General features: G+C 37.4%; 2 protein-coding genes across 12 annotated transcripts in view; both read right to left on the bottom strand.

Annotated features, from left to right (window-relative positions):
- Nucleotides 1–23,408, bottom strand: part of KRBOX5 (KRAB box domain containing 5) — a 93,648-nt gene that overhangs the window by 39,808 nt on the left and 30,432 nt on the right. For 6 of the 11 annotated variants that reach the window (XM_063612772.1, XM_055297948.2, XM_063612771.1 and 3 more), the window contains 2 exons: nucleotides 4,068–4,202; nucleotides 981–3,216 (listed from right to left, as the gene is read on the bottom strand). In XM_063612772.1, the coding sequence (XP_063468842.1) occupies nucleotides 1,952–3,216; nucleotides 4,068–4,202 (1,400 nt within the window). In that variant the 3' untranslated portion in view covers nucleotides 981–1,951. Of the gene's footprint in view, nucleotides 1–980; nucleotides 4,203–23,408 lie in introns of those variants that run through there. The other 5 variants (XR_010114439.1, XM_063612776.1, XM_063612775.1 and 2 more) reach the window with 2 other exon arrangements.
- On the bottom strand, nucleotides 13,667–15,976 carry LOC129492736 (ubiquitin-conjugating enzyme E2 D3-like). Its single transcript, XM_063612770.1, has one exon. The coding sequence runs from the start codon at nucleotides 14,167–14,169 to the stop codon at nucleotides 13,726–13,728; it is 444 nt and encodes a 147-aa protein (XP_063468840.1). The 5' UTR covers nucleotides 14,170–15,976; the 3' UTR covers nucleotides 13,667–13,725.

The following is a 23,408-nucleotide window of genomic DNA, read 5'->3' as shown; positions in this document are numbered from 1 at the left end:
TTGCAATGATTACTTTTTATGACATATTATACTGCATTTATATTATTTCTTCTGTTTATGTAATTTGTTACTTTGTCCTGGCTGTTTTCAAGATTTTTTATTTATCTTTGGCACTACTTTTACTTCAACTAATTGGTCAGAATTTTGTATTGTAACTAAATAGATCACTGTAGTGTTACTCATGTCTTCAGATTAATTTCTCAGCACCATTAAATCTTTTTTTTTTTTTTTGAGATGGAGTCTCACTCTGTCACTCAGGCTGGAGTGCAGTGGTGTGATCTTGGCTTACTGCAACTTCTGCCTCCCAAGCTGCCTCAGCCTCCCGAGTAGCTGGGATTACAGACATGGGCCACGATGCCCAGCTAATATTTGTATTTTTAGTGGAGATGGGGTTTCACCATGTTGGCTAGGCTTGTCTCGAACTCCCAACCTCAGGTGATCCACCTGCCTCAGCCTCCCGAAATGCTGGGATTACTGGCGTGAGCCACCACACCTGGACAGCACCATTAAACTTTATAAAACATTCTTAAAATCCATGAGAACTTATAATAGTTTATAAGCTTTGAAATAAGAAAATCATATAATTTGTCTCACATGAATCACAGGCAAGAAAAAAGGATTTGTATGGGATAAAGTCTGAACCCAGAAGACATTAGATTTATGAGAGAAAAATTCAATGTGCAATGAAAAACTAATTTAGCTTTAAGAATGTGGGAGGTTGCTAGTTTGGTAATAAATCAACAGTTCTCAAATTTCCTGTTGTGATCCATCATTTTCTTTTCCATTTGAAGATAGGTACACACACACGCATTTCTGCCTGTATAGTTCTCTTACACCTTTTTCCTTCTATCTTAGTATATCTGTATATTCCATTTAATGCAAGTGAAAGCAAAGAAAAATCTCTAAGTGTTCAATTGGACTGAAAAAGGGCATGCGCAAAGAAAAATATTGAATAAAATTTTACAAACAATGATTCGGGATTTAAAAGTATGGCATTTAAGTATACCCCCATATAATCTTTATTAAAACTGTCATAGTACACCAGTAGCTACAAAAAGCAGGAACGAATATAAAATAGTAACCATGAGAATATTACCAATATTATTAGAAGTTTAGTTCTCTGGAAAATTGATATAAAGCATATTTACAATCTTTCAGATATGAGTTTTCACTTTGATATCTGCGAAGATGTTTTTATTTTTAACACATCAAATAATATTCAAGATTACTACTTCATTGTACTACAAAGGTATGCCAGTATTTTAAATAACTGACCAGTGTTTTTCTACTTAAGGAGCAATTGATGTAATAAATAAATTCAGAATATTCCTCTTTTAATTTAGTACAGAATACTAATGCCCTAAATATGTACTATATGCTTACACATATTACTGTTTTATGATTCAAACACAAAGAGCCTCTTTTAGATTTTCTTCATGTATTTTACATTTGCCATTAAACTTCCATGAAAATAAGTTGATATTAATGATGTTCACCTACTATAGAATGACCTCTTAGAGCTCTGATGCAGAAAAAATAGACTATATGTTTTTATATAAACACTAAGCATTAAGGTATAACAACTAATTTGAGAATTGAATTATGATTTGCTTTATACAAATTTCAAATGTTTTCAATACAAATAACGTGCTCACTGAGTAATTACTTGTCCAAACATCAATGCTTTTGCTCATTTGAAACACATAACAAAATAAATAACTGCTTTGGCTTTAGAGTAATCCTCCATAACAAATACTCTTATTTATAAATTTTAAAGTCTGGGGATCTGTGCTTTAGTCCTTTTTTGTGTAAGTCCTGACACATTCAGATTTGAGTTCTGATTAAATACTTCCTCCCATTTATTCAATCTGTAAAGTCTGTTTCCCTATAAACTCTATGGTGATTTTTAAGTTCTAAATTTTGGATAAAACTCTTTTCACATTTACTACAACTATAGAAATTCTCTAGTATGAATACTCTTATGTCGAGTAAGGGTTGAGCATCGATTAAATAATTTGCCACATTCTTTACATTTGTAGGGTTTCTCTCCAGTATGAATCATCTGATGTCGTCTAAGGTTTGAAGACCGGTTAAAGGAGATGCCACAATCCTTACATATATATGGTTTCATTCCAGTATGAGTTATCTGATGCACAGAAAGACATGAGGAATGAGAGAAAGATTTGCTACATGCTTTACATTTGTAAAGTTTTACTCCAGTGTGAATTCTCTGATGTTTAGTAAGGGATGAACTACAGTTAAAGGCTTTGCCACATTCTTTACATATGTAGGGTTTCTCTCCAGTATGAATTCTTCGATGCTGAGTAAGGCGTGAACTACAATTAAAGGCTTTGCCACATTCTTTGCATGTATAGGGTTTTTCTCCAGTATGAATTCTCTGGTGGACAATAAGACTTGAGGAACGAGAAAAAGATTTGCTACATGATTTACATTTGTAAAGTTTTTCTCCAGTATGAATTTTCTGATGTTTAGTTAGGTACGACCTACAGTTAAAGGCTTTGCTGCATTCCTTACATTTATAGGGTTTCTCTCCAGTATGAATTCTCTCGTGCTGAGTAAGGGCTGAAGACACTTTAAATGATTTACCACATTCTTTACATTTGTAAGGTTTCTCTCCAGTATGAATTCTCTGATGCACAAGAAGATTTGAAGAATGAGTAAAACATTTGCTACATGCTTTACATTTGTAAAGTTTTTCTCCAGTGTGAATTCTCTGATGTCTAGTAAAATATGAACTAGAATTGAAGGCTTTGCCACATTCTTTACATTTGTATGGTTTCTCTCCAGTATGAATTATTTGGTGTTGAGAAAGGTGTGAACGATGGTTAAAGGCTTTGTCACATGCTTTACATTTGTAAGGTTTCTCTTCGTTATGGATTATCTTATGTTTTCTTAGACTTGACAATTTACTAAGGATTTTCTCACCATTATTACATCTGTGTGACTTTTCTCCAGTATGGATTCTCTGAGGCTGAGTATGTTTTGATGACTGGATAAAAGTTTCTACACACTTATTACATTTGGCAGACTTCTCTTGAATAAAGATACTCTGATGGACATGGTTGGTGCATTCATGAAAGGCTTTCTCACATTTTTTACATTTGTAATGGTTCTGTAGAAAATGAGTTTTCTGATGTCTTCTGGGGCTTATGCCTTGGCTTAATGTTGTATCAGATTTATTGTACTGATTTTTCTCTGCAACACAAATATACTGGTAATTATTTAGGGTAGAGTCCTGCCTAAAGGCTGTCAAAGTTTTATTATGTGTGTGATGTTTTCCCAAATTATCTATTCCTTGACGTTGATTAAGCAATGATGAATGAATGAAGACCTTTCTATATTGATCACAGGCAGAACAAGGTATTATTTGTTGGTGAAACAAACTTTTAACAAAGATCCATCAAATTGATCATATTTAGAAATCGCCTCTTTTTTTTTTTTTTTCTTGAGACGGAGTCTTGCTCTGTCGCCCAGGCTGGAGTGCAGTGGCGCAATCTCGGCTCACTGCAAGCTCCGCCTCCAGGGTTCATGCCATTCTCCTGCCTCAGCCTCTCCGAGTAGCTGGGACTACAGGCGCCCGCCACCACGCCCGGCTAATTTTTTGTATTTTTAGTAGAGACGGGGTTTCACTGTGGTCTCGATCTCCTGACCTCGTGATCCACCCGCCTCGGCCTCCCAAAGTGCTGGGATTACATGCGTGAGCCACCGCGCCCGGCCAGAAATCGCCTCATTTTTAAATCTCTCCTTTTCAGAAATATTTGACTGAACATTTACTCCAGTTCTATATTTTAACTGGTTTAAATGATTATTTGAAACATGGACTAAGTCACCATTCAGATTTTCCAAATTTCCTTTTAAAGAAAAGGTAAGTTTCAAAAATTGATGTTGACACTTACTTACAGAAACACACGGTTTAGAAAAAGCAACTGACATAAATTGAGTTTTTTCATGTTTTTGACCTCCTGTAACAGTGATGTTTTTGTTATAGGTAGTTGTCTTACATTTTGTATGTCCATCATAATATCCATTGTGACCTTCACACTTACCCTCACTTTCCCACTCTTTCCTTAAGTTTAAATTCTGAGGGCCACAGCTCCCATATCCATCCAATATCACTTTTTGGAATGATGCTTCTATAAGCTTCTTTCTTAAGAGGACTTGAGTATCATGAGAAAAGATTTCTGAAAGATACCAAAAGTTTTAAAAATTCCAATTACTAAATTCAGGTGAAAATACTTTATAAATCTAATACACAAATTATACCATGTTAAGAACACCATGATAGTTGAATCAAAAACTTGAGGCCCCTATGTTTTCTCAATTGATATATGAGCTTAAATGTAATAGGGTGACTAAAGCCAGCTGAGTTTGCAGCACCTAGGTGAACACAAAGCCAAGAATGGTTGCATTTAGAAGGAAGAAAGTTTGTTGTATTTGTGCACCACAGCACAGTGCAGTTACACAAAAGCTTTTCGCATTCTGTTTTGCTCTCAGGAAAGAAAAATTAAAGGAGTAAAACATATGTCCAAAGTTCTGCATTATTCTGGGGCTATCTAAAGACCGGCCATTGCTTCCTTTAATATGTGGTGCTGAAGAAAATGGTGATATAATTGAAATGACATGTCAGGTCAACTGAGAACAAACATGAATGCTTGTTACAAGAACAGAGAGACGGTAGTGCCTATGACACTCACCAAAGGGGGAGATTAAAGGCTCCTAAGAGAAAAAGAAAAAAGCAAACCTTTTTAATAGGAAAATACACACAGTAGTCCAGAGAAGAAACATCCTGACAACAGTATGAAGAATCTCCCAGAATGACTAGAGTGCCGGATGGGTATCAGTTTTCGCCTGTACAAATTCATTCCATAATAGATGGAATAGGTAGCTGTCTCTTACTTGATCAAAATATCAACAAAATCACAAGACATCAAAGTAACCAAAACACATGGCTCAATAAAAGGACCAAAACGAAAGTAAATCTAAAGAATCAGAAATCTATTAACTAACATATTAATATCCAAGTGAAGCTACAGAAGTAGAAATCTATTAACTAATTTTAAAATAATTTAAAATATCTATCTTTGTCTTATAGACAAGGTCTTGCACTGTCACCAGGCCAGAGTACAATCATAGCTCACTGGAACCTCAAATTCCTGGCCTAAAGCAGTCACCCTACCTCACTTTCCCAAGTGGCTATGACTATAAGAACACACCATCACATCTGAATAATTTTTTAAATTCTTTGTACAAACAGTGTCTTGCTAGGTCATTTGGGCTGGTCAAAAATTCCTGGCCTCAAGGAATCCTATAGTCTCAGACTCTCAAAGTGCTGGGATGAAACCAGCAACTGAACCTGGCATTCTATGACTTCTTGAAGAAATGAGAATATTAACCCAACAACCATACAAAAGGACAAGGATGTATTACATAATGATAAAGGGTTCAATTCAGCAAGAATACTTACATATGCTAAACACCTATGCACCAAACTTTGGAGCACCGAGATTCATAAAACAAGTGCTTCTAGTCCTGAGAAAAGGATTAGCCATATAATAACAATGAGGTATTTCAACATCCCATGGACATCATTAGATCACTGAGGCAGAAAATTCACAAATAAATTTTAGACATCAATTCCACATAAGCTAATAGGCATCTACAGAATAGACCAATTGGACCTAATAGACATCTACAGAATATTCCACCCATTAACCACAGAACACATACATCCTTCATATGCACACAGGACATACTTGAAGATTGACCCTATATGCTCAGCCAGAAAGCAAGTCTCAATAAATTAAAAAGAAAAAAATCATACTAGTCATGCTCTTGGACTAAAATAGAATAAAAACAGAAAACAATACCAAGAAGATCTCTGAAAACCACAGAAATGCACAGAAATTAAACAACTGGCTCCTCAACAACTTTTGAGTAAACAATGAAATCAAGGCAGAAATTTACAAGTTCTTTGAAATAAGTGAAAACAGAGAAAACACATACCAAAATCTTTGGGACACAGCTAAAGCTGCATTAAAAGAAGCTTATAACACGAAATGCCTACTTCAAGAAGTCAGATCTCAAATTAATGACATAACATCACTTGTAAAGACACTAGAAAAAGAAAAATAAACTGAGCACAAATGTAGAATAGAAATAACTAAAATCAGATAACTGAATTAATTGAGACCCCAAATTCCATACAAAGCATCAGCAAAACCAAAAGTTGGTTCTTTGAAAGGGTAAACAAGATTGATAGACCACTAGCTAGGCTAACAAAGAAAAGCAGAAGATCCAGATAAGCACAATCAGAAACAACAAAGGGGACATTACAATCGATCCCACAGGTATACAAAAGATTCTCAGAAACTTCTATGCACATAAATTAGAACATCTAGAGGAAATGGATAAATTACTAGAAACACACAATTTCCAAAGATTGAATATGGAAGAAACTGAAACCCTGAACAAACCAGTTATCAAGTTCTGATACTCAATCAGTAATAAAAAATTTACCAACCAAAAAAGCCCTGGACAAGATGGATTCACAGCTGAATTATACCAGAAGTACAAGGAAGAGCTGGTATCAATTCTACCGAAACTATTCCAAAAAATAAGAAGGGACTCCTCCCTCTCATTCTGAGGCCAACATCACTCTGTTACCAAAATCTGGCAAAGACACAATGAACAAAGAAAACTACAGGACAATATCTCTAATGAACATAGACAGAAAAATCTTCAACAAAATAGTAGCAAGCCAAATCCGGCAGCACACTCAAAGTTAATTTACCACAATTAACTAGGCTTTATTCCTAGAATGCAAGGTTAGTCTAACATATAGAAATTTAAAAATGTGATTCACCACATAGAATTAAAATTTAAAAGCTAGACGCAGTGGCTCACGCCTGTAATCCCAGCACTCTAGAAGGCCGAGGCCGGTGGATCACCTGAGGCCAGGAGTTCAAGACCAGCTTGGCCAACATGGTGAAACCCTGTCTCTACTAAAAATACAAAAATTAGCTGGGTGTGGTGGCACATTCCTGTCGTCACAGGTACTCTGGCGACTGAGGCATGAGAATAATTTGAACCCGGGAGGCGGAGGTTGCAGTGAGCACTCCAGCCTGGGGGATAGAGTGGGACTCCATCTCCAAAAAAAATAACGATTTCAACATATATGAGATAAGCTTTTGATAAAACTTAACATCCCTTAATGATAAAAAAAAAACCCTCAACAAACTAAGCATTGAAGAAACATACCTCAAAATGAGAGCCATCTATGAGAAACCCACAGCCAACATACTGACCAAGCAAAAGCTGGAGGCATTCCCCTTAAAAACAAGAATGAGAGAAGAACACCCACTCTCACCACTTCTATTCAACATAGTAATGGAAGTACTAGCCAGAAAGATCAGTCAAGAGAATGAAATAAAAGACATCTAAAGAGGAAAAGAAGAAAGTAACATAATCTCTGCTGATATGATTCTACACCTGGAAAGACTGTGCCAAAAGGCTCCTAAAACTGAAAAGGAACTCAAGTAAAGTTTCAAGATACAAAATCAAAGTACAAAAATCAGTAGCATTTCTATACACCAATAACATGCAAGCTGAGAGCCAAATCAAGAACATAATTCCATTCACAATAGCCACACACACAAAGAAAAAACCGAATACCTAGGAACAGATCTAACCAATGAGGTAAAGATCTCTACAAGGGGAACTATAAAACACTGTTGAAAAAAATTATAGACAACACAAATAATTGGAAAAATATTCCATGCTCAAAGAAGAATCAACATCATTAAATGGCCATACTGCCCAAAGCAATCTAGAGATTCCATACTATTCCTATCAAACTACCAACATCATTTTTCACAGAATTAGAAAAAAACTATTCTAAAATTCATATGGAGCTAAGAGTCCAAATAGTCAAAGCAATCCTAAACAAAAGAACAAAACCAAAGGCTTCACATTATCCAACTTCAAACTATACTATAAGCCTACAGTCACCAAAACAGCATGGTACTTGCACCAAAATACACACACAAGGGCGGGGCCAATATGGCTGACTAGAAACAGTAGTGTTTGGAGGCTCCCATCAAAAAGAACCATAATAAGTGTGTGAATCTTTCACCAGCAACCAAGGTATCCAGGTTCTCCCATCAGAACTGACTAGGAGGCTGGCATGATCCACAGAGAAAGTAATAACAGTGTGGTACGGCAGCCCACCTGAGAGCCACATAGAGGAGGAGAGCCCTGTCCTGCCAGCCAAAGGAGTCAGTGAGTGAGTGTGCTACCCAGCCAGGAAAACCATGCTTCTTCCAGGGAACTGTGCAACCCACGGACTGGAAGATCCCATTCGTGAACTCATGCCACTGGGGCTTAGCATCCCAACCCTGTGGCTCTTAACACAGGGTTAAGAGCCTTAACAGCCTCTCAGCTGGAATCTGCTTAAGCCTACAGAGCACCTGCAGGGAGGGGAAACAAGCACCACAGCTGCATCTGCCTGCTGTCTAAGCCATTTGAGCTCCTTGGCAGAGGGGCAGCAGCCAGCACTGGGACTCAAAACCGCATAACATGCTAAGCTCCCAGGCTGACGGAAGGGCAACATCCACCTCTATAGCTCCAGGCTGTGCTTTTCCCCTTCTGGAGTCAGGGAGGCTGCATGGCTTGGTCCCAAGATGTGCCCCCGACAACCCAACACACTGGCTATGGCAGACTGCAGCCAGAGTGCCTCTTCAGGCCTGACCCAGGCCATCCTTCCTCACTGCACAGGGCTTCCCTGCAGGAACTCCAATCTCCAGCCAGAGGTTCAGGGAAAGAACACAGATCTCACTGGGCCTGAGCCCCTAGGAGGAGGGGTGACAGCAGTCTCTGCAGACCAAGAGACTTAGGCTTTCCTCCTGGTAGTTCTGAGGAATCCAGGCAGCCCGGACAAGTGGGTTTTTCCCCAGCGAAGCACACCCCCTCCACCAAGGGACAAAGTGCTTCGTTAAATGAGTCCTATTCCATGTGCCACCCAACTGGGTGAGACCCTCCAACGGGGGTTGTCAGACACCCTATACAAGAGCAATCCTACTGGCATCAGGTTGGTGCCCCCCGAATTCAGAGTGGGACCTGACCATTGAAAGAAAAACAAACAGAAAGCAACAACAGCATTAACAACAACAAAAAGCCCCCACAAAAACCCCATCCAAGGGACAGCAGCCTTAAAGATGAGAAACTCACAGAGATGAGAAAGAATCAACTAAAAAAAGCTGAAAACCCAAAATGCCAGAGTGCCTCTTCTCCAAATGATTGCAACATCTCTCCATCAAGGGCATAGAACTGGACAGAAGATGAGACAGAAGAATTGACACAAGTTGGGTAATAAAAATCTACACTGAGCTAAAGGAGCATGTTCTAGCCCAATGCAAAAAAGCTAAAAACCTTGATAAAAGGTTAGAGGAGTTGCTAACTAGAATAAACATTTTAGAGAGGAATATAAGCCAAAAGAACAAAGCTGGAGGCATCACGCTACCTGACTTCAAACTATACTACAAGGCTACAGTAACCAAAACAGCATGGTACTGGTACCACAACAGAGATATAGACCAGTGGAACAGAACAGAGCCCTCAGAAATGATGCCGCATATCTACAACTATCTGATCTTTGACAAACCTGACAAAAACTAGAAATGGGTAAAGGATTCCCTATTTAATAAATGGTGCTGGGAAAACTGGCTAGCCATATGTAGAAAGCTGAAACTGGATCCCTTCCTTACACCTTATATAAAAATTAATTCAAGATGGATTAAAGACTTACATGTTAGACCTAAAACCATAAAAACCCTAGAAGAAAACCTAGGCAATACCATTCAGGACATAGGCTTGGGCAAGGACTTCATGTCTAAAACACCAAAAGCAATGGCAACAAAAGCCAAAATTGACAAATGGGATCTAATTAAACTAAAGAGCTTCTGCACAGCAAAAGAAACTACCATCAGAGTGAACAGGCAACCTACAACATGGGAGAAAATTTTTGCAATCTACTCATCTGACAAAGGGCTAATATCCAGAATCTACAATGAACTCAAACAAATTTACAAGAAAAACACAAACAACCCCATCAAAAAGTGGGCGAAGGATATGAACAGACACTTCTCAAAAGAAGACATTTATGCAGCCAGCAGACACATGAAAAAATGCTCATCATCACTGGCCATCAGAGAAATGCAAATCAAAACCACAATGAGATACCATCTCACACCAGTTAGAATGGTGATCATTAAAAAGTCAGGAAACAACAGGTGCTGGAGAGGATGTGGAGAAATAGGAACACTTTTACACTGTTGGTGGGACTGTAAACTAGTTCAACCATTGTGGAAGTCAGTGTGGCAATTCCTCAGGGATCTAGAACTACAAATACCATTTGATCCAGCAATCCCATTACTGGGTATATACCCAAAGGATTATAAATCATGCTGCTATAAAGACACATGCACACGTATGTAGCACTATTCACAATAGCAAAGACTTGAAACCAACCCAAATGTCCAACAATGATAGACTGGATTAAGAAAATGTGGCACATATACACCATGGAATACTATGCAGCCATAAAAAACGATGAGTTCATGTCCTTTGTAGGGACATGAATGAAGCTGGAAACCATCATTCTCAGCAAACTATTGCAAGGACAAAAAACCAAACACCGCATCTTCTCACTCATAGGTGGGAATTGAACAATGAGAACACATGGACACAGGAAGGGGAACATCACACACTGGGGCCTGTTGTGGGGTGGGGGGAGGAGGGAGGGATAGCATTAGGAGATATACCTAATGCTAAATGACGAGTTAATGGGTGCAGCACACCAACATGGCACATGTATACATATGTAACAAACCTGCACGTTGTGCACAGGTACCCTAAAACTTAAAAGTATAATAAAAAAAAAAAAGAGAGGAACATAAATGACCTGATGGAGCTGAGAAACACAGCATGAGAACTTCATGAAGCACACACAAGTATCAATGGCCAAACCAACCAGGCAGAAGAAAGAACATCAGCATTTGAAGACCACCTTGCTGAAATAAGGCATGCAGACAAGACTAGAGAAAAAAATTATAAAAAAGAATGAACAAAGCCTTCAAGAAATACGTGACTTCACAAAAAGACCGAACCTACGATTTACTGGAGTACCTGAAAAAGATGAGGAGAATGGAAACAATCTGGAAAACATAATTCAGGATATTATCCAGGTGAACTTCCCTAACCTAGAAGTCAGGCCAATATGCAAATTCAGGAAATACAGAGACCACTACTAAGATACTCCATGAGAACATCAACCACAAGACACATACTCATCAGATTCTCCAAGGTTGAAATGAAGGAAACAATGTTAAGGGCAGCCAGAAAGAAAGGCCAGGTCCCCTAAAAAGGGAAGTCTATCAGACTAACAGTAGGCCTCTCAGCAGAAACTCTATAAGTCAGAAGAGATTGGGGGCCAATATTCAACATTCTTTAAAGAAAAGAATTTTCAACCCAGAATTTCATATCCAGCCAAACTAAGCTACATAAGTGAAGGAGAAATAAAATCCTTTCCATTCAAGCAAATGCTGAGGGATTTCATTACCACCATGCCTGCCTTGCAAGAGCTACTGAAAGAAGTACTAAATGTGGAAAGGAAAAACTGGTACCAGCCACTGGTAAAACATAAAAACATAAAGACTAATGACACTGTGAAGAAACTGCATCAACTAGTGTGCAAAACAGCAAATAGCATCATGATGACAGGATCAAATTCACACATAACGATACTAACCTTAAATATAAATGGGCTAAACGTCTCAATTAAAAGACACAGACTTGCAAATTGGATAAAGGGTCAAGACCAGTTGGTTTGCTGTCAGGACACCCATCTCATGTGCAAAGACACATATAGGCTCAAAATAAAGGGATAAAGGAAAATTTACCAAGCAAATGGAAAGAAAAAAAAAAAAGCAGGGGTTGCAATCCTAGTTTCTGACAAAATAGACTTTAAACCAACAAATATCAAAAAAGGCAAAGAAGAGGATTACATAATGGTAAAGGGAACAACTCAACAAGAAGAGCTAACTATTCTAAATATATATGCACCCAATATAGGAGCACCCATATTCATAAAACAAATTCTTAGAGACTTACAGAGAGACGTAGACTCCCATACAATAATAGTGGAAGACTTTAACACTCCACTGTCAATATTAGACAGATCAACGAGACAGAAAATTAACAAGGATATTCAACACTTAAACTCAGCCCTGGATCAAGTGGATCTAATAGACATCTACAGAACTCTCCATTCCAAATCAACAGAATATATATTCTTCTCGCTGCCAGATGGCACTTATTCTACAATCGACCACATAATTGGAAGTGTAACACACTTTTTTTTTTCATGACAACTCCCACACCAAAACAGTACTTTATTTTGCAAATTTTGACCCATTATTACTCCCATGTTTTTTTTTTCAGCTGTCAAGTACACAAGGTGAAGAGAAATTTCAGTTAGACAGGGACTGCACCTGGAAAATAAATTTCTTAAACTTCATAAACACATTTCAAAACTGCTGGGTCCCAGAAGTCCATCTATGAACTCTAGGGCTGCCAGCATCATGTGCAGCACATTAAAGCTACACTATCCAAATAGCTTATTAATTCTGCATAAATCAGGTCAAGCAATGTGTCAACCTGTAACAGACTGTGCACTTTAACTGAACATGGCAAAATATTTACTCTTTCGAACTTTACATCATCATTTGATTGTCAAACAATGAAGCAAATCCCAATAGTATACACAAAAAACAGCTTTGCATTTACAAAAGATTGTTTCCCATACTGATTAATCCAGGCAGCTAACTCATTGGTTTATGCAACTTTATTGAAGAAAAATAAATCAATTACTAGCAGAGCTATTAATTGATCACTCATCCATTGACAACTTGCATCATTTATTCAGTGCTATATTAAACAGTGTATTGGAAGACAGATTAACTAATAGCTCCAAGCCTCCTAACAATTTAAATGAGAATTACAAAATGTTTGAGACCCTATTTTGGAACACAAAGGGTGTTTGACTTCCAATTTCCATTCTCTGTAGAACAAGAACAGGTCATTCCTTTATTGACATGCATAAAATACATCACATTTTCTGTTCTGCTGATGCCATAAATTCAATACCAATTCTCCAGCCACATCAGTTATGAGTATAAAGTATATCATGTAACCTCAAATCTCTAACAGTGGAAGGCTTAAACAAGAATGGATGCTGCTAGAATAATGCTGTATCCTTTGATATGACAACTGAGCATCCATCTCCCTCCCCCTCAGATGATTTCTTCAGCATGTTAGAGCAGTGAGGAATGGTTTTAGTCTCATAACCAAGTTAGAGTGAAGACATTGGCCACATAATACACATGCTCCATTTTTTTTTAAATTCTGAGTCTTGGGCAACTGTTCTCTTGTAACTACTTTACAGTTTCTAAAAGCATTTATTGTCCAAAGCTGGAAGAACTTAAGTCTTCTCAGAGGAGCATGTGAATGAATGGAGGGAGGTAAACAAAAAATAAAATTAAAAAAGATGAGGTCTGATAGGGGAGCAGCCGGATAAGAAAATCAGAAAAGGAACAGTAATTTAAAGTTTATTCCAGCTATAATGCAGGCTATTCTGACTTTAAGGTAGCATCACATGGCATACTTCTGAGTCCATTCCTGAGATATTCTGTTGTACTTATCTCTGTCTGTTTTATAGATCCATGCAATCTCTGGCACTAGGGGGTCATCTGGGTTTGGATCACATAGCAGTGAATAAATGGATAAAAGAACTTTAGAAATTGTTAAAGCAGGTGACCACTGTGATCTTAGAATATCAAGACAAATGCTGCCATTACTGTTAATATTTGGATGATAAATTCTTGTTGTAAATGCAACCTTAGGTGGTTTGAAGGGGTAGTCTGTAGGAAAATGAATTGTCAAAAAGAATACACTGCCTTGATATGGGCTGTCATTAGGTCCCATATTTGTGGCTTGCCAATGAAACATATCATCCCCAACTGGACCTGCAGAACCTTGTGCTGGAGGGTCACAGGCCAAATCACTAAGTTCCTTATTAATCCGTTTCAGCGCCATAGTGTGTGCTTGTCGTCTGGCTCCTCACTCTCTCAGTGTATGCTCAAAGGTCCGGCCAAAACTCTTAACTATCTCAGCGGTGGCGCAGGATTGTCTCGTCTCACACCAGCTCTGCCAGACACAGGTGCAGAGGGGCCAGGGCCTCCCTCACTCAAGCTGCGGCCTCAGCCTCCTCCCCATGCCAACACTCTTCAGCAAATACAAAATAACTGAAATCACAACAAACAGTCTCACAGATCACATTGCAACCAAATTAGAACTCACGATTAAGAAACTCACTCAAAACCACACAATTACATGGAAATTAAAGAACCTGCTCCTGCATGATTCCTGGGAAAATAATGAAATTAAGGCAGAAATCAAGAAGTTCTTTGACACAAATGAGAACAAAGAGACAATGTACCAGAATCTCTGGGATGCAGGTAAAGCAGTGTTAAGAGGGAAATTTATAGCACTAAATGCCCACAACAGAAAGCTAGAAAAATCTCAAATCAACACCCTAACATTACAATTAAAAGAGCTAGAGAGGCAAGAGCAAACTAATCCAAGAGTTAGCAGAAGACAAGAAATAACCAAGATCAGAGCAGACTTGAAAGAGATAGAGACATGAAAAATCCTCCAAAAAATAAATGAACCCAGGAGCTAGTTTTTTGAAAAAGTTAACAAAATAGATTGACCACTAGCTAGATTAATAGAGAAGAAAAGAGAAAAGAATCAAATAGACACAATAAAAAATGATAAAGGGGATATCACCACTGACCTTACAGAAATACAAACTACCACCAGAGAATACCATAAATATCCCTACACAAGTAAACTAGAAAATCCAGAAGAGATGGATAAATTCCTGGACACATACACCCTCCCAATACTAAACCAGGAAGAAGTCGAATCCCTGAATTGACCAATAACAAGTTCTGAAATTGAGGCAATAATAGCCTACCAACCAAAAAATGCCCATGACCAGATGGATTCACAGCTGAACTCTACCAGAAGTACAATGAGGAGCTGGTAACATTCCTTCTGAAACTATTCCAAACAACTGAAAAGGAGGGACTCCTCAATAACTCAGTTTATGAAGCCAGCATCATCCTGGTACCAAAACTGGGAAGAGAGACAAAAAAAAAAAAAAAAAAAAAAGAAACCTTCAGGCTAATATCCCTGATGAACATTGATGCGAAAACCCTCAATAGAATACTAGCAAACTGAATCCAGCAGCACATCAAAAAACCTATCCACCATGATCAAGTTGGCTTCATCCCTGGGATATGAGGTTGGTTCAACATATGCAAATCAATAAACGTAATCCATCACACAAACAGAACCAAAGACAAAAACCACATGATTATCTCAATAAATACAGAAAAGGCCTTTGATAAAATTTAAGATTCCTTCATGTTAAAAACTCTCAATAAACTAGGTATTGATGGAACACATCTGAAAATAATAAGAGCTATTTATGACAAACCCATAGCCAATATCATATTGAGTGAGTAAAAGCTGGAAGTATTCCCTTTGAAAATCAGTACAAGACTTGGCCGGGCGCAGTGGCTCACGCTTGTAATCCCAGCACTTTGGGAGGCCGAGGCGGGCGGATCACGAGGTCAGGAGATCGAGACCATGGTGAAACCCTGTCTCTACTAAATGTATAAAAAAAAAAAATAAGCCGGGCGCGGTGGCGGGCGCCTGTAGTCCCAGCTACTCGGAGAGGCTGAGGCAGGAGAATGGCGTGAACCCGGGAGGCGGAGCTTGCAGTGAGCCGAGACTGCGCCACTGCACTCCAGCCTGGGCGACAGAGCAAGACTCCGTCTCAAAAAAAAAAAAAAAAAAAAAAAAAATCAGTACAAGACAAGGATGCCATTTCTCACCACTCCTATTCAACATAGTATTGAAAGTTCTGGCCAGGGCAATCAGGAAAGAGAAAGAAATAAAGGGTATTCAAATAGGAAGAGAGGAAGTCAATTTGTCTCTGTTTGAAGATGACATAATTTTATATTTAGAAAACCCAGTCATCTCAGCCAAAAAAACTCCTTAAACTGATAAGCAACTTCAGAAAAGTCTCAGGATACAAAATCAATGTGCAAAAATCACAAGCATTCCTTTACAACAAGAATAGACAAGCAGAGAGTTAAATCATGAATAAACTCCCATTCACAATTGCTACAAAGAGAATAAATACCTAGGAATACAGCTAACAAGGGATGTGAAGGAACTCTTCAAGAAGAACTACAAACCACTGCTCAAGAAAATAAGAGAGGACACAAGCAAATGGAAAAATATTCCATCCTCATGGATAGGAAGAATCGACATTGTGAAAATGGTCATACGGCCCAAAGTAATTTATAGATTAAATACTATTCCCATCAAACTACCATTGACATTCTTCATAGAATTAGAAAAACACTACTTTTATTTCATATGGAATCAAAGAAGACCCCATATAGCCAAGAAAATCCTAAGCAAAAAGAACAAAGCTGGAGGCATCACGCTACCTGACTTCAAATTACACTAAAAGCCCAGAGTAACCAAAACAGCATAGTACTGGTACCAAAACAGATATATAGATCAATGGAACAGAATAGAGACCTCAGAAATAATACCACATGTCTACAACCATCTGATTTTCAACAAACCTGACAAAAACAAGCAATGGGGAAATGATTCCCTATTTAATAAATGGTGCTGGGAAAACTGACTAGCCATATGCAGAAAACAGAAACTAGACCCTTTTCTTGCACCTTATACAAAAATTAACTCAAGATGGACTAAAGACTTAAATGTAAAACCCAAAACCATAAAAACCCTAGAAGAAAATCTTGGCAATACTATTGAGGACATAGACGTGGGCAAAGACTTCATGACTAAAACACCAAAAGCAATTGCAACAAAAACCCAAATTGAAAAATGGGATCTAATTAAACTAAAAGCCTGGTTACCTACAGAATGGGAGAAAATGTTTACAATCCACCCATCTGACAAAGGTCTAATATCCAGAATTTATAAGAAACTTAAACAAATTCACAAGAAAAAAACAACCCCATCAAAAAGTAGGCAAAGGATATGAGCAGACACTTCTTAAAAGAGGACATTTACGCAGCCAACAAATATAAGAAAAACATCTCAACATCACTGATCATCTGATACATGCAAATCAAAACCATAATGAGACACCATCTCATGCTAGTCAGAACGGCAATCATTAAAAAGTCAAGAAACAACAGATGCTGGCCAGGCTGCAGAGAAATGGAAATGCTTTTACAATGTTAGTGTGAATGTAAATTAGTTCAACCACTGTGGAAGACAGTGTGGTGATTCCTCAAGGATCGAGAATCAGAAGTACTATTTGACCCAGCAATCCCATTACTGGGTATATACCCAAAGGAATATAAATCATTCTACTATAAAGACACATGCACATGTATGTTTGTTGCAGCACTATTTACAATAGCAAAGACATGGAACCAACCCAAATACCCATCAATGATAGACTGGATAAAGAAAATGTGGTACATAAACACCATGGAATACTATGAAGCCATAAAAAGGAACGAGAGCATGTCCTTTGCAGGGACATGGATGAAGCTGGAAGCCATCATCCTCAGCAAACTAACACAGGGACAGAAAACCAAAACACTGCATGCTCTTGCTTATAAGTGGGAGTTGAACAATGAGAACACACGGACACAGAGAGGAGAACAACACACACCATGGCCTGGTGGGGGCTGGGGGGTGAGGGGAAGGAACATAGAGGATGGGTCAATAGGTGCAGAAAACCACCATGGCACACATATACCTATGTAACAAACCTGCATGTTCTGCAAATGTAACCCCCATCTTTTTTTTTTCTTTTGAGGAAATAAAGAAAAACAAAAATTTTTTATAAAAAGGACACATAGACTGATGGAACAGAATAGAGTACCTAGAAATAAATAGAGGCACAGGCTTACAATCATCTGATGTTCCACAAAGTCAACAAAAATAAGCAATAGTGAAAGGACTCCCTATTTAATAAATGGTTCTGGGATGACTGACTAACGATATGCAGACGAATGAACATAGACTCCTACATTTCACCATATATAAAAATTAACTCAAGATTATTAAAGATTTAAATTCAGAAATTTAAAAAAATAAAAATACTAGAAGAAAATCTGGCAAATACCATTCTAGACATTGACTTTGGCAAAGAATTTATGGCTAAATTCTCAAAAGCAATTGTAACAAAAACAAAAATTGACAAATGGGACCTAATTAAAGAGTTTCTGCACAGCAAAAGAAACTGTGAACAGAATCAATAACCTGCAGAACAGGAGAAGATATTTAGAAACTATGAACCTGACAAAGGCCTAATTCCAGAATCCATATGAAATTTAAATTAACAAGAAAAAAAATAACCCCATTAAAAAGTGGGCAAAGGGCAAGAGCAGACACTTCTCAAAAGAAGACATACAAGCAGCCAACAGGCATATGAAAAAATGTTACACATCACTACCCATCAGAAAAATGCAAATCAAAACCACACTAAGATACCATCTACACCACTCAGAATAGTAATTATTGAAAAGTCAAAAAACAGATGCTGGCAAGTGCCAGCAGTAAAGATAATACTTATATGCTGCTGAAGGGAATGTAATTAAATTAGCTCAGTCACTGTGAAAAACAGTTTGGAGATTTCTGAAAGAACTCAGAACTACCATTTGACCCAACAATTCTATTACTCAGTATATACCCAGTGGAAAATGAATTGTTCTACCAAAAAGTCACATGCACTCATATGTTCATCACAGCACTATTCACAATGGCAAAAACATGGAATCAGCCTAGGTGCCCATCAGTGGTGGACTGGCTAAAGAAAATGTGGTAAATATACACCATGGAATACTATGCAGCCATAAAAAAGAATAAAATCATGTCCTTTGCAGCAACATGGATGCAGCTGCTATCCTAAGTAAATTAACACAGGAACAGAAAACCAAAGACCATGTTCTTCTAAGTGGGAACTAAACATTGGGTACATATGGACATAAAGATGGGGAAAAGAGACAATGGGGACTCATGGGGGCAGTAAAGGAAGGAAGCAAGGGCTGAAAAACTACCTATTAGGCACTATGCTCATTACCTGGATGATGGGATCATTCAGACATCAAACCAGTGTCATGCAATATACCCATGTAATGAACCAACACATGTACACCTTGAATCTAAAATAAAAGTCAAAAGTGTATTAAAAGAAAAAAGAAACAGAAAAAAAATGGGGTCTTACTCTGTCACTCTGACTGGAGTACACTGGTACAATCATAGCTCAATGTAGCCTAGCCTCAAATTCCTGGGGTAAAGCAATCCTCCTGACACAGCCTCCTGAGTCACTGGGACTACAGGCACATGCCACAACAACTAATTAAACAAAAAAAAATCTTAGACACAGGGTCTTGCAATACTGCCCAGGCTGGCCTCAAGTGATCCTCCTGCCTTAGCCTCCAAAGTAGCTGGGATTACATGCACACACCACTCTGCCTAGCAAAATATCTATTTTAAAGATGCTCAACCAGTTAAAGGAGAACACAGACAAATTAACAAAGGAAGACAAAAATGCATGAAGAAAATGAGGTTATGAACAGAGATTAAAACTATAAAAACACAAAGTATGGAGCTGAAAAATAACTAAATTTAAGGATTCACTAGAGGGTTCAACAGCAGACTTGATCTAGCAGAAAAATAACCCAACAAGCTTGATAACAGGTTATTTGAAAGTATATGGTCAGGACAGCAAAAAGAAAAAAACAGAGTGTCTAAGGGACTAATGGGGTACTATCAAGTAGGCCAATGCTGAGACCAGCTCGGTTGTGGAGACCCTAACCCAGCAGCGCTAGAGGAATTAAAGACACACACACAGAAATATAGCATGTGGAGTGGGAAATCAGGGGTCTCACAGCCTTCAGAGCTGAGAGTCCCAAACAGAGATTTACCCACATATTTATTGACAGCAAGCCAGTGATAAGCATTGTTTCTATAGATTATAGACTAAAAGTATTCCTTACAGGAAACAAAGGGATGGGCCGAAATAAAGGGATGGGCTCTGGCTAGTCATCTGCAGCAGGAGCATGTCCTTAAGGCACAGATCGCTCATGCTATTGTTTGTGGTTTAAGAATGCCTTTAAGCGGTTTTCCACCCAGGGTGGGCCAGGTGTTCCTTGCCCTCATTCCGGTAAACCCACGACCTTCAGCATGGGCGTTATGGCCATCATAAACATGTCACAGTGCTGCAGAGATTTTGTTTATGGTCAGTTTTGGGGCCAGTTTATGGCCAGATTTTGGGGCCTGTTCCCAATAGGCCAATTTACTCATAATGGGAATTCTAAAATGCAAAGAGAGAGAAAAGAGTAGAAACTTTACTGTAAGAAATGATGGCTGAGAATTTTCCAAATTTGAGGGAGAAAATGGCCTAAAATTTAATGAAACTCTACCAACTCTAACTAGTAGCAACACAAAGAGACCCACAACAAGACACATTATAATCGGAGATTCAAAAGTTACGAACAAAGAGAATTTAGAAGCCAGAAAAAAAAAAAAACTGTGACTTGGCATATGCAAGGCCCATTCCTAGGATGACCAGCAGATGTCTCAGCAGAAAATCTCACAGGTCAGAAAGTTGAAGAATGATATATTCAAAGTGCTGAATAATGACAACTACCAATTAAGAAAATGTTTTCTGCCAAAACTACCCTTTAAAAATTTTGAAATAAGGAATATTCAAAATCCACAAAAGCCAAATGAATTCATATCCACTAGATCTGTTCTAAAAGAACTGCTAAATAAAGGCAGTTCTTCACATTGAAAAATAAAATGATGGTGAGTAGTAACACAAAATTATATAAAAATATAAAGTGTTCTGGTAATAGTAATTATATACGCAAGTAAAATATTCTGTATTATAATGATGGTGCATAGAATACTTTCAATTCTGCTATAGATTTGAAAAGTCAAGTACTTTAAAATAACCACAAATCTGTGCTAATCGATTCACAATATAAAGTGATACAATTTGTGATATCAATAAAATACAATGGAGAGTTCATAAAGAGGCAGGATTTTTGTATGCAATTAAGGTTAGCAGCTTGAGGTAAATTGTTATAACTTTAAGATGTTTTACATAATATCTATGGTAACCACAAAGCAAGTACCTATAATAGATACACAGAGAGAAGTGGGAAAGGAATTAAAACATGTCATTACAAAAATCAACAGAATACTAAGGAAGATAGCAAGAGAGGAAAACTGGACCAAAATCGATACAAGACCCAAAACAAAAAATGAAACGAAATGCAATGGTGAGTCAAACCTTTCAGTAATTACTTTATATATAAATGAATAAATTCAAAAGACATAATTTGGCTGAATAAATTCAAGAAACAAGATCTAACTCCATGCTTTCTAGGGAAGACCAACTTTAGATCTAAGAACACACATAAGCTGAACATGAAAGAATGGGAAAAAATAGTGTGCAAAGTAAAATACTGTCATATTAGTTAAAATACATGTTACATCAAAACATGTTACAAAGACAAGAAAGAGCATTATATAATTATAAACGGGTTCACTATCTAGGAAGCTATAATAAATATTAACATATATGCACCTAACATCACACCTCTCAAATATATGCAGCAACTAGCAAACTTTTACAGAATTGAAGCAATAAGTAGCCAGCAGTACAATAGTAGTAGGAGACTTCCATACTCCACTTTCAGTAATGGAAATAATAAGAGACAAAAGATAAGGAAACAGAGGACTTGAACAACACTATAGACCATTAGACCTAACAGTCATATACAGAACTAACCATTCAACAGCAGAATACACAATATCCGTAACCATATATGGCACATGATCACTGACAGACAACCTGTTAAGCTGCAAAAAATGTTTTACCAAATTTAAGCAGATGACAATCACACAAAGCATCACTTCTTACTACAACAGAATAAAAGTAGAAGTTAAAAACAGAAAGAAAAATGGCATGTCCATGAATATGTGGAAATTAAATAAACTCTCAAACACACTCTTGTTCAAGAGTTTGAAGACAATACTGTTAAGATGTCAATACTACCTAAAGTGATCTACAGATTCAATGTACTCTCCATCAAAATATTAATGGAACTTTTTGCACAAGTATTAAAATAGTCTAAAATGTCTACGGAATCTCAAGAGACCACAGATGGATAAACAATCTTCCACAGATGGATAAACAATCTTGGGAAAGAAAAACAAAGAGGCATCATACTTTCTGATTTCAAAATATACTACAAAGCTATTGTACTCAAAACAGGCTGCTACTGACATAAAGATAAATAAAAGATGAAACAGATTGGAGAGTCCAGAAATAAACACTCATGTATATAGTAAACTTATATTCAACAAGAGTTCCAAGACTTCACAATGAGAAAAGGGACAGTCTCTTCAACGAATAGGATTGGGAATATTGGAAATCCACAAGGGAAAAAATAAAGTTGGACCTTACCTTGCACATTTACAAACATGAACTCAAAATGGACTGACTTATTTTTTGTAGCTACTATAACTCGCATTTTTTATTTTCTTTTTCAGATGGTTTTCTATCAGCACACAGAGATCCCACTGAGATTTCTATGTTGATTTTGTGTTCTGTGACTTTACAGAACTTGTTCATTAGTTCTAACAGGTTTTTGGTGTCATGTTTATGTTTTTATTATATACAAGGTCATATTGTCTGTAAACAAGGACGATTTCATTTTTCCATTCCAATTTGGATGCCTTTTATTTCTTTCTCTTGACTAATTGCTCTGGCTAGAACTTCTAGTACTATGTTGAATAGGAGTGGTGAAAGTGGGTATCCTTATCACGTTACAGATCTCAGAGAAAAAGCTTCCATCCTTTCCCTGTTTGGTGTATTAACACTGGTTTGTCATATTTACTGTGTTGAGATATGTACCTTCTATACATAATTTGCTTAGAGTTTTCACTATAAAGTAAGTTAAATTCTGTCAAATACTTTTTCTGTGTATACAAATAACTACAAAAAATTAACATACCCAGCAATAAACTTAAATAAAAAAGTGAAAGATCTCTACACTGAAAATCATAAAACATGGATGAAAAAATGAAATACATGTTAACAGATGAAAATATATTGTTTATATATTGGAAGAATATTACTAAAATGGGCCAGGCGCAGTGGCTCATGCCTGTAATCCCAGCACTTT

The sequence above is a fragment of the Symphalangus syndactylus genome, chromosome 11 (genome assembly GCF_028878055.3).
Source record: "Symphalangus syndactylus isolate Jambi chromosome 11, NHGRI_mSymSyn1-v2.1_pri, whole genome shotgun sequence".
NCBI lineage: Eukaryota > Metazoa > Chordata > Mammalia > Primates > Hylobatidae > Symphalangus > Symphalangus syndactylus.
This window is presented reverse-complemented; position numbering and strand designations above follow the sequence as displayed.